Raw genomic sequence first — 17970 nt, forward strand, 5'->3', positions numbered from 1 at the left:
TATTTGTTATCGATAATTCTCGAAATCTGTAAATAGCTTATTGGAACTTGTGCAGTATTTTTTTATGCATTTAAAGTCTTTATTATTATCGCGGCCTACATGCCGTTCCTAATTTTCTTCTCGGCGCCGTCCTATGCCGGGAACTTCATATTACTATAACATGTACGTATGTATTCAATAATTATTACTGGAATATATGGAGGGGTAAAAACCAGAGTGGTGTAAGTCAAATTTTTTTAAATATTTTCTCGTGTGCATAGATGCAATCTCTACAACATATAAATTGCATCTAAGCACACGAGAAAATATGTAAAAAAATTTGACTTACACCACTCTGGTTTTTACCCCTCCATATATCACTCCCTCTGTTCTCTCCCGCCATTCCGTCTATGATTAAAGTCGCGAAGTCGCGCGTATTCTTTTAATCCGTGCGTTAAACCCCTGTTATTTAATTTCTTTCAAATCATTCTTCGATAATCCGCGCGTCGATCGTTACCTTTTTGAAAACTATTCACACGCGTTTCTGATACACGTATTTCTCATTCGTCAATCTTTTTTTCGATTTTTGATCTCCTTTTCTATTATTGATTTGATAAGTTTCTCACTACTCGAGACTCAATGTACTCAGATTTATTTATCGCAACAAACTAACAGCTGCTTGTTTATTAATCTTTTGTCAAAATCCGCGATTTCCCGAGTCTTTCCCCCTCTGTATTCGTCCCACTGTCCGTCTTCAAAGATTTCCTTCCAAGGCATAATAAAGCTTTAATTTTTTTTTGCCTTCTCTGACCTGATCCCATCATGATCTTCCTTAATATCGCCACTTTGATTTTCAGGTAAGTCCAACTCGGAAGTCCCAGATCTTCTGAATTCGGTGTCACCCATGGCCCCGGTTGATCTCACGGTCAATCATGTTGATCACCAAGCTAATCATTCACACCCGGTTAACGTCAACACCAAGTATCCGCTGCAACTATCGATATCCTCTACGGATACGTCTATAACGCAGAATTCGTGCAACTGGAGTCCGCAGACCAGAAAGGGGTTCATGTGCCCCGGTTGCGGCAAAGGTCTGTCCCACAAATACACTCTGGATCGCCATCTCAAGACCGTCTGTGGCAAGGTCCGCAACACCAACGGCAAGTGGAAGTGTGAGTCTTGCAACAGGACGTACGAATCTCAGGGAAGCCTGTCGCGTCATAACAGATTCGAATGCCATGTGGATCCCCAGTTTCGCTGCGTCTTCTGCAAGAGAGATTTCACCCAAAAATGCAGCCTGAGCAGGCATCTGAAGAAAAAGCACCAGAAAGATATAAACATCTATGTTGAAATCGGTTCTTATCCAAGTAGATCAACAACATCTGCTTCGGTATAAACAACAATCCCTGCGGAGCGCGATTGCGCGAAAAGGTGGTGTGGCGCTGCTACGTTTATTCTTGCCAAGAAATCCGCATGTCGACCGAGAGAGTGTAAGACGACGAGGTGTAATCAAAGACACAAGCATAAGCATCAGTGGTTACTGTCGCTTTGGAAAGTCTTTTTTCTATAAAAAACAATTCTCGAGGGAAATAAAAGTGAGAACTCAATCATCGTTTAAAAAATATATTAGGTGAAAGAGAACGGGTGAAAAAAGTGCTACTTCAGAATAAGCAATAGTTCCTTGAGGGAAAAAAAAGAACAAAATAAGCTTTAAAATCGATTAGGAATTGAATTTTTTGCTGTTGAAGGAGGTGATATCTCTGGATAGTTTTAGATTACGAAGAATTCTTCGTGAAGAAAGTTTTATTCTAATAAGCGTCCCATGTCAATAAGAGGATTTTCTCAAATTATTGCGTTCGGACGATCTCGAGCGTGTTAGTTTTTAAGGAAAGACGGTAAGATTCGCTTTCAAATTTTTAAGAATATCCTTTTTGTGAGAAACAAGAGTTCAGACATTATTTTAAAAATGTTAAAAAAAAGGAAGGTGCGAGTTATTTGAAAATGTTTTCCTTAATCAAAAAATGATTTGAAACAACAGTCGTTTTTGTTCGACCCAAAAAAATGATTTGGTTAGGATTCTCTTTATGGAGAACACGCGCATTGCTGCTCAATTTCTAACGCAAAGTGCACACGTTATCTTTATTAGCTTCTTATTCTGTTTAGCATGATTATTGTTAATAAATAACCCAATGGTATGGGTTTTATAATATCATGCATCTTTAATGTGCATTTTGCAGATCTTTTGCTTAGCGTAAATTAAGTGTCAATTTTTGATAGATAGATAATCTTAATTTAGAAATTATCTTTATATATTGAAATCAGAAATAAAATATAAAGTTAAAATTATATTATGTTATTATATTATTCATATTTTTTGAAATATAACAATTTTATGCACTGTATATTTATACATATTACTACAGTTAAGAATTTCTTGGGCGATAGACAACATATTTGATCTATCTTATGCACATCCACCTGCAAAGTAATCTTCTATCGTTACGATGCATTTCTTCCGTTAGTACAAATGGTGGAGAAGTGCATTATGACACGGGAAGATTACTTTAAAAATGGATGTGATAAGGTAAGCCAAATATATTGTTAATATCGACTACGAAATTCTCGACCGCAGTAGTATAGTATGTTAAAATTATTATTTTTAAGTCAAATATTTAAATTAAAAAATTACCATAATAATGTAATGAAAATTGGGTAACCAATAATTAAAAAAAAAATTTATACTTTTATTGATTATCTTCTAAATTTTATTTAATTTACTTTTTTCGAATTCTATATCGTTTGATATTTTACGCAACACTGCGCAGTTAAAGTTATATATTAATGCTTTATGTTTTAACAGAAATATTCGTGTTTAATAATAATTAATACTTATTTTCAATTTAAATAAAGAAGTTACTTGTATTTCTTAAAATACCAAATTGTCACGTGCATATAACAACTGTTTTAATGTTATATATGTTTATGATTCGCACTAAAATGTAACTGACATATGATTATTCAGTTTTTCTTTGAATTTCGATTTTTATACATTCGATAAACTCGGAAAGCAGTTCAATAATGGGACTCGCGCGAGCGTTTATAAATGATGAAAATCTATGAATCACCGAATTTTATTAAAGAAATCTGAACTCTTAGACTCAATCATGTTAAGTTAACAAATTATGTACGTTACGTTTACGTAAAGTAATGTTTAAGACTGTTCGCGACTATCTTTGAGCGTTACGCTGTAATGGTACTCTGGAAAGAGTTGATAAGACTCAAGCAATTGGCGACACGCCAGAAAAGAATGAAGGGAACAGTGCCGGTATCCGGGAATGATTTTACGTGCCCTTCTCTGGAAAAGTGTCTTATAGTTGTTTGTAACGCGCATATCAATAATATACTGCAGCATAGCGCACAAGTACATGTGTATGCTTCGTTATTGATTTTTCAGAGTGTTGTTAGGGAGAGAATATCGCGTGTTTGTCAGTATCTGTCAGTATGTAGCAATAGATGTTTGACGTTACGTTTTATCCGCTTTCCCGTTTTTATGCGTTTGGTGCAGAATACGCTTTGAAATGCGAAGCGTGAATCTCAATCCGTAGCGACGACTAGTAACTTCCTCATCGCACATGCTGCCATAGGTTTTGCGTAAAAGTAGGACGAACAGTTTCTTCTTACGTCTCTAACTCGAGTATCTCAGTACTTTAACGCTGTGCTAATTACTCACGGAACAGTTTTTTTTCTTCATTTATTTACTACACTGGCACTACGGAAGGGATTTAGGCTAAGATAATACACAATGGTGCACTTAAGAAAGTTTTTCAGTGACATACGAGCGTTGCGATACGAATTAAACTCGATATAAGCGTCTCGAGCGGTGTACAATGTGTCGAATAAAATTACCAAAAACAGGTAAACGCGTGTTTACCTCATTTGAGACTGCTAAATCTAATTTTCGTGCGTCTGCGACGAATCGGAAATTATTAGCCATATGCGTTTCGGCTGTGAAGATTATTATTCGAAAAAATTGTTGATCTTTTTTAATTTCTTTAATGTAAAGTAAAATTTAAGAGAATTTTAGGTAAAATTGCATAAAAGGTTACACCTCATCGATTTTATCGCCACTTAAATATGTTGTAGGGGAGATCTTTCTGAGTAATTCTACGCAAGAAAAAAGTGGGGTTTTAAAGTTTATGCTTTAAAAAATGCTGTAATAATATGTTATTTTTTTTCAGTACTAAGGGAAGTAATTTACTGATATGTGTACTGTCTATACACACATATCAGCAAATTACTTTTCTTAGAATTAATGTGACTTTATAATACCTAAAAAAAAAGTATTAAAATTGTGAAACTTTAATTTGCTATTTCTTCTGAACCAATGCCGTCTCCCACTTTTTTCTTGCGTAGAATTATTCAGAAAGACCTCCCCTACAACATATTTAAGTGGCGATAAAATTGGTGAGGTGCAACCTTTTATGCAAAATTTTACCGAATTTTATTTTTATCGACATGTTTAGATATTAAAACGATAAGAAATAAGCGAAGGAAAGAGGAGATAAATAGAGAAACATTCCTAAGACAATCGTCACATCTGCATATAAATCTGAATTTGCGGAACGTTCGTTTGCATTGATCAATATGTTATATATATGTTACGAATATATGTATATCTTGCGATACAAAGGGAGTACAACTTATGACGAAATTTTGTTGTTCTGTAAAATGTTACTTATGCATAATAAAATCATACGGTTTACACACGCCCCGCTGTTTCATTATGTGTCTCCGGCTATCTCGCGAATGCGACAGGGCACAATTGCTACGCGACGTTCCGTGAGCTGCGACACTTCAGGGAAATGTCTTCGGCCTCTCCACGTTCCTCGGAGTATAACTCGTTTCTCATACGCGTTTCTCAAGTTCGTCGGACGATCGTACGCAGAGACAAGGGGAATCCGTTCGCTTGTGTAATCTCTCGAATGCTACGTCTCCCGTGGTCACGGGAGAAAAGGCGACACGTCTCTCTCCGATTTCCGCAATTTCCTCTTCTCTCTCCTTGAAGCACTTGAATTCGAAGATTCCGTCGTGCGCTCGATCCATTTGCGTCGTTGTCTGGCTATGTACCGAGTATTTCACAGAGTCGCGTTTCGAGATATGTAACGCGTCTTGAAACGCATCGGAGACAAAATTGGAGTAAAGAAGAGCAATTTTGAGAATTACAAGCTTGAATTGGCTTCTCCAAATGGACATCTCTTCATTCATATTCTTTTCCTCTGTCTTTAAAGTTCTTGAAACACACGTGTTTGGTATGTATTAGGTACACTGTTCTTAGTAACTGTGTTTGGCCAGTCCTCTCGTTAGCGAATATGAGTGAACGGGGTAATGAGTCCGATGTTCCTGATTTGGCAGGACCGTCAAGTTCAGTCCGATGATACAGCAGATGCAGGACAATTATAATCCGATCATATCCTTTCTGTTCCGCGAACGTTCGTCATTGTGCTTACATGAGACTCTGATCGTGTTTCAGCCAAGCTGCGATTCTTCTGCGACGGATTGCCGCGTGAAATTTGGAGACGATGCAAGGACGAGCTGCGGTGTCTCAAGTGCACGAAACGGTACAGCGACTGGCGTAGCCTGCGAAAGCACATGAACTTCTTCTGCCAGATGGAACCGCTCTACCCCTGCCCGTACTGCCCCCACAGAGCCAGGATACCCACCCTGTTGAAGTATCACATTGTTCGCGAGCACGTAGGACCCGCCTCAATCGAGGAGACGCGTTGAAGACACAATTACAGCTACAGCGTGTTGGAACATATTTCCGATAATTAATTTTGTTGAGAGATTAACATTCGAATATTTTGCGAATAATTTTGGTATTTTAGAAAAGTAAAGCGAATTTTGATTTGGTAAGAACCTTTTTTTCTCTTTTTTTAATTTAAGTTAAGGAAGGATTATATGATGAGTGACATGAAATTTTCGCATAAGTTTGCACTAATTTTCCGAGGAAGATTATAAGGGACGTTCAGTTAATTCTTCTGCTATTGAATTATTACTAAATTTTAATAAATACAACCTGAATACAACTATGTTGATTTATTAAGTTTATGCGTTATGTTGAATTATTGCGTTATAAATAATAAATTAAATATTTAGCCCGTACCGCGAGAGAAATCTGATTTATTTTATGCAATTACGTATTGCAATTATAATTGTTGCGACTTATTTGTACAATGAAATTGTATTAATATAGTTGCGATTCATAAAAATGCAATTAAATATCAGCATTTCTTTGTCAATTATGTTTATTAATAGTTCGAATATGGCTTTTATTGCAGTTATAACAATTATTTCGCGCGAGTTATTGTTATTTATATACTTATCTAAAATGTTACATGTTATATTTATTATATTCCATATTATTCTTATATGCGCCCTGCGATATGTTTGTGCAAAACCATGTTATTGGTTTTTTAAACCATTTTACCTCTATACCTATACATGAGTTATTTTGCGTATTCCTAAAGTTAGTCAATAAGCGACGTAGAAATTATTATTCTTTTATAAAGATGCATTCAAAATTTGCAGATTAACATTTCTTTCTAATGGGTGTTGAATTCATTGTCTTCGTTATGATACATGATGAAATCAGATATGGTGTTAATTAATTAATTAAAATACAATAAATTGATACGCATTTTCTAGCGAGAGATTTTCATGATTAATCTCAATTATCTTCATCATCGATACTATTCATCAATAAATTGTATTAATAAAGATACCTCCATTTCCATTTCCTAAGTACCTCGAATTTAAATTGATTTCGGCTACATTTAGGAAACAACGAAGGTGAAGTAAAAATCCTATTTTTCATTTCAGATATGTCATAATGAATACGCAACGTTCAATTCGTGTACAACGTAAAATCGTCGTTACATCTTGTTGTTTTTACCACACAGTTCACCGACTTTTATCGGAGAACGATAGAAATTCTCCTCTCGAAAGTGACCTCTGACCATTCTAATATTCTTACGTCTGATTTGTAGGATTCGATCCGCTCGCGCAGCAATTTGAGGACCTCGGGGAGTACGTGCAGGGCAAGCCTAACGTATGCCCAAAATGTGGAAAGGGCTACGCGTGGAAGGCGAGTCTCCAGCGTCACCTGAGCACCGTGTGCGGCACGCGGCCCAAGTTTTTCTGCAGTCTCTGCGGATACAAGACCAATCGCAAGGATGTTCTGGTCAGGCATATACGGCACGTGCACGGCACGAAATTGGAGTAGGGTAATAATGAGAAACGCATCCCGATCTCCTACGGATGATCCACGTCAACCTTGAAGCACGTTCGAATGAAAACTCCCGCGATGTGAATGGACACGTCTTCCGGTGTTTTGTAATCGGTGTATGACATTTTTTCCCTCAACCAAAACGTGTATTAGACTTTGTATTGTAGACGCGAATATCTGAAGTCCAGGGTTGAGAGTGTTGACGCATAAAATATAATATTCTACATCTACAAATGTAAACTGTGTAAATGTTTAATATGTCATGTAAACAATGAGTATTCTATGAATCTATAGAAGTAATCGAACGTTCATATATTTCGTGAGAAATATTGGAAATTTATGTTTGCAATTTCATTTTTATTACTATCTATTATTTAGTTTGGACACAGTTTTTAGGATTACTCTAATTAGATTTTGATCATGATAGTTCTAATTAGTGTAACCCTAAAAATAAAATAAAAATATTTTATACCTGTGAACACAAAGAAAATAAACGCTAAGCATATTATATTATGCATGGACTAAGACTGTTTTTTGTCGTTTACAGGTCAGCGTAAATAATAATATTTCTATATTAGTATCATGTATTATGTGAATTATTGTAAGTTAATAAATAAATTATGACTAAAATGCATCTAACTTAACCTAGTCTAAAACAATTGTTTATTTTTGTAGGATTGTTTGCAAAAATGTCGTGTAAAGAAATTAATCAATCAATCATTCAATTTATAATAATTTACAGTGGTTACAGTGTCTACATGAATAAGGTTTGTGTAAACATAACATAAACAATACGTAAACAATCCATGTAGATATGTAATCTTGAAATTTACAGCCCAACCCTGGTCCAATCTACTAAACGTTAATTTTGTGACAGACTGCAAATATATTATAAAGATTTATAATGCAGTATTATAAAAAATGAAAAATGAGCGATTTTTGGTGAGTTATAGAAACTTTTTTCGAATCCTCCCTTATTTGATTTCGATTTTTTTTTTATTTGGCTACCTTAGTATCCGTTTACGCTTTACTAATGCAACCACCGAGTTCTTTTAATATGTACATACGGATTAATATCGCTGTGACAATTAAACAATACGATAAGATCGATTATTTGATTAAATTTAACAATTTTCAGGGATTTCGTGCGTATTTAAATTTTTTACTTTGACGTTAATCCATATCAAAATTTTAGATCTTATATATTGTGGCCTACAAGAAGAAGGAAGAATGTTAAATGGAATAAGATTCTAAGCTTGATATACATTTGTGTTCATGACACAACGGCGATATTACATTGTACATGTTTTAATCATTTCTTCAGTTTTATCTCGTGAAATAGGCTGTTTAAATTCTTGATAATTACAAAAATAGTCTAATCAATTGGCTTGTGTAACGTATGGTCGCATCGATCAGTTACATGCTATGTGACAGTTCATGGCGATCAGACGATCGTAGGTCTCTTTAAAATGTGAACGATCGTTTGCGATTGTCCCCATGAGGCGAACACAGCTACATCGTAGCTTCCTTCGTCTGTTTCAGGCGGCAGCGGTTGGAATACCTACGATCACGTATACAAGCGATACATATGCCCGCATTGCAAGAAAATCTTCGCGCCGAAGAGTCTGTTAAAGAGGCACATACAATTCAATTGCAAACTGAATCCGCGTAACACCACGTTCTCCTGCACCTCCTGCCCTTACAAGACCGTGTACAAGGCGAACATGGAGAGACACGTGAGAAACGTTCACAACACCGGAACTTCCCTCAAGTTCCGATGCGACCTCTGCAACTTCCGCAGCAATTACTCCTACTGCATTAGCAGGCACATGAGGACCTTCCATCACACGGACGTATCTCTGAAATAGACTATGATACCTTCCTTCCTGGATTTTTGTTTGATCCTTACAATGGATCACTTTCTATGTATAATAAATAATTGATAATGCGTTATGGTACATCAGCGCTTCTTTTCAGTCTACGAATGAATAAACGAAGAACAGATTATGATTTCTCGACGAGATTTTTCTCCATTTTAAAACTTGGATGTAATGTTAATGGTATCACACATGTATATAATAATAATAGATACGCTCTTTCTTGTCATATTTAAAAATGTCGGACCAATAAACAAACCAATCCTAACAGAGAAGATAATCTTAACGGTGATGTTATCTTTTTTCTTGCGTAAATTCGAGTATTAATTTATTGACTATTGCAATCTTCATTGTTGTAACACATGAGACTATGCGATAAGCCAAGAACATAGATAATAATGGCAAAAGATTAGGATAAAGATTATTTTTCTCATGATCGTTTGTCAAGCTTAACAAACTGAACAAACTTCTACAATATTTACAATTAGTTATATTATATAAATATATAAGAGTTATATATTTAATATAATATATATATTATTGTAATTCATCTACCCCGCACATGTCATTGTAACTCAATCTAATGACAATTAATCAATTGTAAAGCGTGTGAACGAACATGTGCGTACGCGATGAGGTGATGCTTTAGCGTCAGTCTGAAATTGAGATTTCTCGAGATGAGCGTCTACAATTCTTTGTGCACGAGTAACCTTATGTAACTATTTTAACGTAGATTATTTGTCCGATATTTAATTCACAGACGACAGATGATACCTTTGCGGCTCAGAGAGAAAGACAATTTTACAATGTATATACGTACATATTAGGGCTGGTGATTTGCTTTGAAGGCTCCGATATTCAAACTTTTGAAGCTTCGAATCTTCGAATCTTCGAAACTTCGATACTTCAACCTTCGAAGCTTCGAAGAATCAAAATTATACAATTATTAATTTAATATAATAGTATAATAGTACCGAAATATATAGGTATATCTACATTTATAAAATTATGTGACAAAATCCGAATAAAATTCTAATGTTGCAATTATGTCGCTTATGTTGCAATCGCAAATATATTTTTCGAAGCTTCGAAGTTTCGAAGACACCTTAAATTTCGAAGGTTCGAAGCTATCTTTGAAGCTTCGAATCTTTGAAATTGTCAAAAGTAACAGCTCTAGTACATATATATTGGTATGCGCTTGTACATTCTAAACTGATAACATATAATTCTAAATATTGCAATTGCGATAAATGATTGTCATAAAAACAAGCCTTAAATCCAATCCAGATCCTATCAATTTAGATCCGAAAGAAAAACGTATGAAATTATGTAGAGATGATGTTTGGATATTTTGTAAGCTCGATTGATGCTATTAGACATTTTTCGATTTTGTATTTTTGCTCAATCGGATTCAAATTATCTTTCTAACTATTGCATTACGATGCTTTTCAACAAAATTGTACATTTTCAATGTTAACTATAATTTTGTATTCCATTTTCACCGAAATATGACAAATACCGAAGATTGAAAGTTTTAAGAGTGATTATTAACCCTCCGTGTGCATACGTTTTTTCGATACCTTTCCAAAATAAAAAATCCCAACAATTGCGCGTTGAGCTTGTTTTCATTGGCATGCCTTTATCGATGCATAATTGCGTTAGATTTACGATAAATACAAATTTACAATTATAAACATGCGCCAATTATTTTCTTTCTACAAAATTTTTTATTTCTATCTCTGCAATGCGGTACGCGCATATTTAATGTATTGACCTACATACTTTGTAGCTTCTATTTCACTTTGTTGTCCGAGCATAGAAAATGTCTTGGATACAGGTTTAGAAGCCGCAACGTAAACTCATACATTAAAAATCATATCTAATTTACATTAAATTATATTTAATTCTCCTATTTAATTTCAAATAGCTTGTAATATTCACTAGAAATGTAAATGTAACAGAAAATAGAGTGATTTTATATGAGATATTTGTGGTATATCTAATCCTTCGTTAGTATCCTTCGTTCAAATGTCATTACGGATGAAGTCAATGTACTTAAAGATATCTTACGCACATTATTAAATGAAATTAACATATACATTTTAATATCTTACAAATAGATATTAAAATTGCTTGCAAGAACAGTTCGTGTTTCTTATTCAATATATTTAGAAAAAATGTATTTTATATTTTATGTACATATATATAGATATATATATTATAAGTACTTTTATTTTTTTGTCCTATATTTCGCGTAATATGTTTATTACAAATCTAATTTTTGAGATTTAAATGAAATTTTGATAATCCCGAAAATTTTTATTACAATTATAAGAATTGAATCTGATTTTTTAAATATTATTACGTAATTATTTTAATTATCATTACTTTCATTTAAGAGTATGTACACATATGTAATATTTTTGTTAAAATTTTAATAAATTAATTACAATTGGTGTTAACATATTACAATTATGTGCTAGCAGATTGCTCCCACTAACCAATTATTGACGTTATTGTTTCAGCCTTGTCATGACACACATCTCTTCACGGGAAAATTGGTATGGCCAATACCGGCAGAGACGGGGCGTTACAAGAAGATGCTGGCATAGTACGCAAGCAGATTTACGTGTGCACTGAGTGCGGCAATGGTTACACATTGAGGATAAAGCTCTTGAGACATCGGAAGTTCAACTGTGTGAAAGTTAAGCCTGAGGTTTAGCTGTGGGGTTCGCCCGTACAAGTGGTGCGTCGATAGGTACAGGAAGAGGCATCGCGCAACGCTTTGTAAAGTCAAATTTCGACTACAATTAGCTTTCGCACTCCTGACGATTTTCGTCTCGGCAATTCCGTATCCGCAATATTGACAAATTATTTCGCTCGATATACTGGCGACTGGTTATTGGTATCGAAATATCGATATCGTTTATGAGATCCTTTCAAAATTATATATATTCAAACTTGGAGTGTACCTGATGTCGCCAATTGCTCTTATTAACCGATCTGACATTGGTGTTTCAGCGTGGTATAAAAGCGTGCACGGGTACGACATCGGCGATGCGCAACGTCAGCAGCGTGCCGTCTACAGAACGCGCGAGAGGACTTACATATGCGCGGATTGCGGCAAGGGTTACAAGGTGCAAAGATCTCTCTGGAGGCACCGAAAGTTCGAGTGCGTGAATGCGAAGCCGAGGTTCAGCTGTGACATGTGCTCGTACAAAAGCCCCCACAAATGGCGCATTGACATACACAAGAGGAAGAAGGATCACGGCATCCTTTACAATCGCTTCCTTAATTAGAGCAAGTAACACTATCGAGCCGGCTTTGAATGTTCTTCTTGTGATGAAACAATTCTTTTTTTTTTTTTTAATAAGATTTTACTTTACTGTCTAAACAAGCGGTATGAAAATAAATTTTACGTCGCGCAAGTATCCTTCGTGCGACTTTTAAATTGATCTCCTCGCGCGTTAAAGGCTAAACGGAAGTTTTTGAGAGGCCATATATGGGATTATATAAATAAGCGCAAAATAAAATTTTTTTTACGTTCTGTCTGTGGCTTGACATTGCCCCTATTTCTTCAATTACTGAATGCCGCTATAATGTTCCTACTTTTGGAACGATAAAGGGGAATTATAGAATGATAAAAAAACTTATATCTAATCGGTGAAAGAACTTGTAACCTGCGTGCAAATACATTTTTCAGATATAACAATTAGCAGTCAATTATTATATTATTACATTTTTCTCAAGTTGGTAGTCTCTAGTACTGTCGTATTCTATTGCGATAAAGAAAAAGTAAGCGTTTTTGTCATGAAGAACTGCGAAATATTTACGAAATTATAGGTCTTTGGAGAAAATGTTTTATATATATGTTAGATTATTTATAGGTATGTTATGGATACTGATTGTAATTTTCTGAAAAGTATATTATTATTATTTCCTGAAAAAATGTACAAACAAACAATATTTATTCTTTAAAATTTGTCGTATTATTTCATCGAAACTTTATCGCATTTATATTCTTATATAATTTATAAATTATAACTGTATTATGTAACTATGTATACGTATGACTATATATATAATGTAATACTAAACGTAAAATAAACTGAATGTACTCTTTTTATAGCAGGTACAACATGCAATGTCCATTATTTTGCTGTTTTTCGTTTTTATGGTTTTTAGTGATACTTCGAACATCTACGTTAAGATATATGTGTATTCGTAATATTAAGACATATGTATTACGAAATATGTACCAATAAATTAACAATTTTATGGAAGACTTTTAATCCCTCAGGTACATATTTCCACAACGGTGAACAAAGGTGTCTTAATATAAAATCCAGACAATGGAAAATAATTGTTGAGAAGTTGCAAGAAGAAACTAAAGAGAAACAAAGTGGGATATAGACTTTAACATTATGATATTCAACTATTTGTTGTTTTCATTTTTCAGTTATTTCTTGGGAAGAGTCTGCGTATTCGCAAATTATATTAAACAAATAATTTTGAAAAAAAAATATCTATTAAAACGTACTCGTTATTTTGAACGACGAATTAATCTCGTTTTAGATTTTTATTCATAGTAAAATATATAATGTTCGTGTAGATTTAGGACAAAATTAATTGTAGACAATATATTATTAAACTTGAATCTATATATACAATATATCTATACACGCGTTTGTTGTGTATTTTTAAGTTTTTTACTATAACTCATTAAATGAATATAATTTGACAAGTGCATTTTAATAATCATATATACAGAATAACAAATTACGTCTTGCTCTATAGCAAAATATCTTTTTTCTTCATTATACAGGTTTATTTATAGCATAATGGAAGACTGATTTTTTGCGTATAAAATACTGAAGAGAATATACCTTTAGGTATAAGAAGCACAATTTCTACTTGCCCATCAAATCACCGAAAACTGATCTTTCAGACTTTTCAGGAAAGCCTGAAAAAAGTCTTTATCCTTTGATATTTATTTTGTTTATTGGAATATAATTATAGATCTTTTAATGAAGAAAAAGAATATGAGAAATTACAATGTAATACAAGCTAGGAAACATTACTTAAGTTGTAGATAAGCGACGTTCTTTTTTCCAGTTTAATTTTTAGATTTTAATCGCTAAGTTTCGTGGCAATTCGTAATCTTAGAATATCAAAAAGCGAATTAATGTTTGTATATATTATTTCAGCAATGAGAGTGCTTTAATAGAAACATGTTTGGCCGGCTTGGTAAATTGATTTCTAATCCTTCTGATCCCGAATCAGACTCCTTCTAAAACTTATAGAGTAGTTGTCCTTGTGTGAATTATTTATAAAGTTTTCCGAGCTTTTGTTGATTTTTAGGATGGCTTTTAAGTAAATTCTAAGGGACGCATCAAGCTTTCGGAAAGAGTAAATTTCCGATCTTCTTGTGGCAAGAAATATTCATCTGAGACAATCAGAATCCTTAGTTTGATTTATGAGATTTCGTAATTGATTGTAAATTTGATTAATTTCACGTTTTATTTAAATTCAATTCAAACGTTTCATGCTTTTTGCAAATTCGAACAGGCAAATTATTCCTCGATACAGACACATCGTTTCTACTTTTGCCCATATGAACGTTTCGAATTGTTTTTCCTTTATTGTATCTTCTATCCGAAGATTAGCCAGATTTGCCAGTATTTACAAACGTGAAATGATTGCATCTCATAAGTCGGACTGATCGTTGCCCTAGACACACCCGCGAGTGCTTTCATCGTTTCTATCCTGATACCGCTGTTTTTGTTGAATCTTTTTTTCGCGAGGCTTGAACAGGGTAGTCGGTCTGCCGCTCAACTAACTAACTTGGTCCCTCTGTTTCCAGCTTACCGGAAGATGTACATGGGCGATCAGGTGCTCGGCTACACCTGCACTATGTGCAGCAAGTTCTATAAGATGTGGAGCAACTATCTGAAACACAAGTGCGAGCCACCGCAGTTCAAGTGTCCCCTGTGCCCGTTCGCCGCCTTCAAAGCTTTCATCCTGCACGCACATCAGGCGGAGCAACACTTTAAAGTCACGTCGCCGAACACTTAAACGACCTACGGCGATCCAGATCGGGGAGGAATTGTCAAATTGCCTTAGTCGTCGTTACGATTTTTTCGTGGCACGTGTGCCATATACTGCCGTGACTGTCGAACAACGTTCTCGAGAATTTCTGCGGCTCCGAAATGCAAGGATCTATGAGCGACTCGTTTCGAGACGTCGACGACCGTTTTCTACATTAGTCCCGATTAGAAATCCCGCGAAAGCGTTCTCTCTCCGAAGAATATATTTTTCCTAAACTCGCCACGAAGGCGATGAGGTAGTTCCCGAGTCGTTATCATAGGATAGTTTGACATATTGTATTAGATAATAAACAGCGATCGGTGCATTTTATCATGAAAGGAATCAGATCTCATAAATGGACGGTGCAAACAAATTTATATAAATGATATATAGAAATAAAATTGGTCATTTGTAGTATATCTTTCTTCTCCCTTCGTTATGTAATTATATATTGTATGTATAGTAATACGACCAAGATGTGCAGAAATATGATGCGACAATTCGAATTCCAGTGTAACAAGTAGCGTAGTTTAAATACCGATAGACCGTAAAGGAAACAAGACTGAATGACAATAAAGCTAATGCGTTATCTCTCTTCTTTTGTATCGTATCGCTTTAAAATATTTTGAACTTATAAACGTCATGCATTTCTTCCTTCGTAATCAAAGGGATTTGATTATCCTTTTGAAAGAGTGGAAAATATTCACCTCGCTGCATCGAAGGCCAAGCATTGGAAAGAACAAAGTATACTATAAATGAATAGTTTGTCCACCGAGGATCAGTACTGAGATCTGATGATAGATATTGCTGCCAATACTATAAACTATCGATTCTCTCTCTCTCTCTCTTTCTCTCTCTCTCGCTGCATACATCAATCTCAAAATTTTATGTCGGCACGAAGTGTCGTGCCGGCCGCTTGCACAAACACGATCCTAAAAAATACCTTATAATCCGTAGTATTTATAAATGCATGTATTTTCATAATACCAACAATAAAGTGTCAGAAAAGCATCAAAAGCAAAACGACAATCTCATTCTCAGTTAGCGAGCCAGCGATTATTACGACAATCTTTTTTTTTCGTCCCAAATCGTCCTCGACGATGAAACCTCGAATCGAAGTTTTAATTAATAATAACAGCACAAACCTCATTTTTTTCTACTTCGAAATTTAAGATTACTTTTAATTAAAGGTATTTTTGATTTCTATTAATGTAAAAGTTTTATTCATCGTTGCTGTTTCTTTCAGAATCGACCGACGTCGCTCTTGTCCTCCTCTAAGTATAATTTTTCAGAGTGCTACTAACAGATGATTGAATGCGCTCTCTGTTTCAGATCGCTCGAAGGATTCGACAGGATCCCAAGGTCTAACGAGCTATCCGCTACGGCACAGAAAAAAATCGGATATGTACCGCGCACGCAGAATGCTAATGTCGATGCTAAATGCTTTTGTGAGAGCGAGAGCATTGTTGATTGTCGTGACGTGCGTCGAGACGGTTATTCAAGACGGCTTTCTTCCTTCCGTTTCAGGTCTCCACACGTGCTGCGAATGCCAGAAAACGTACAAGTCGCGGATGGCCCTGAACCGGCACGTGCGAGAGGAATGCGGCAGAATCTTGTATACCTGTCCGTACTGTCGCAACATCATGCCAATGAAGTTCAATCTATTGAATCACCTGAAGAAGGAGCACGGTTGTTAAGATTTAACTCGACGAGTGATTGCCGAAGAGACAATTCTCTTACCCGCTTCGCGATCGTATCGATTCTCACGTTAATGCCGCTTATCTACGAACGAACGAAACTCTTTTGAAGTTCGAGTGGCGAAACGTGACACTTGTTTACAGTACAACGCTGTGAACGATTAAAAGTAACATTTGTGTTCAAACTTACTGCGTTTCACAATTGTAATGTAAAAAAAAAATGGTTCGAGAGATATTCTTCAGTGCTTTGTGCCGCGAAAAATTTATGAAATTTTATATGTTGTGTAAAACGAGTTTATTATTAACACAGATATGCAAAATGTTATATATTATTAAATGATTATCTAAGGCAAAAGTATCGTTAAGTGATATCTTTTGATGATAAAATATTGTAGAAACGATAATACACATTTTTTCTGAAATATGGAATATTAATATACTATTTATATTTATAATAGATTTTTGTGACAATGTTCTTTTTCTATTTTAAATTAAGTTTTTTTGATCGATTAATCGAGAGTAACTTTTTCTGGTAAACTCGTTTTTATTTTTATAGACTAATGAAATTCCGCGAGTGATTTGTTTATCCAATCAACACAATTGTGCACATGTCATTTTCACTACACTGTAAAATTTTTTTCTGTAAAATACTTTTCGTAAAATTTAATTGTTCTGTACTTGTTTTCAATATCATCTAGATTGGGAATTAAAGCGAATGATATTTGAGAAGAACTTTTACAAATCCAAAAATTTTCAATAAATACATATTCATTGTTTGCATTTTTATTTAAAAAACATCGAGAACTTCTTTGCATATGAAAGTTATGAGAGATCTATTTGTTAAATGGCAAACAAATAACTGTCTACAGTGACAAAAATGTTCAAAGATGTAGTAATTATGTGATGTCAAGATTAATAATAAGGGAATACTAATGAGTGCATGAGAGAGTTCGATTATGTTTATCGCAAGTTTATATTTTGCTTTGTCATTTGTTTCGTGCTTATTCTGTCTTCGTCTTTAACAATTACATAACCCGGTCTATGC

At 34.6% G+C, this 17970-nt stretch overlaps 1 protein-coding gene and 1 pseudogene across 2 annotated transcripts in view; both read left to right on the plus strand.

The window, feature by feature from the left end:
* LOC139774349 (uncharacterized) overlaps window positions 1–16251 on the plus strand; it is a 165651-nt gene extending 149400 nt beyond the window's left edge. For both annotated transcript variants that reach the window (XM_071709862.1, XM_071709946.1), the window contains exon 7: window positions 15005–16251. In XM_071709862.1, the coding sequence (XP_071565963.1) occupies window positions 15005–15216 (212 nt within the window). In that variant the 3' untranslated portion in view covers window positions 15217–16251. The remainder of the gene's footprint in view (window positions 1–15004) is intronic.
* On the plus strand, window positions 65–4746 carry LOC139772745 (uncharacterized; annotated as a pseudogene).
* Window positions 16252–17970: the final 1719 nt, after the last annotated feature.

The sequence above is a fragment of the Temnothorax nylanderi genome, unplaced genomic scaffold, assembly GCF_030848795.1.
Source record: "Temnothorax nylanderi isolate EJ_2023f unplaced genomic scaffold, tnyl_v1.0 TNYL_tig0004_pilon, whole genome shotgun sequence".
In the NCBI taxonomy this organism is placed as follows: domain Eukaryota; kingdom Metazoa; phylum Arthropoda; class Insecta; order Hymenoptera; family Formicidae; genus Temnothorax; species Temnothorax nylanderi.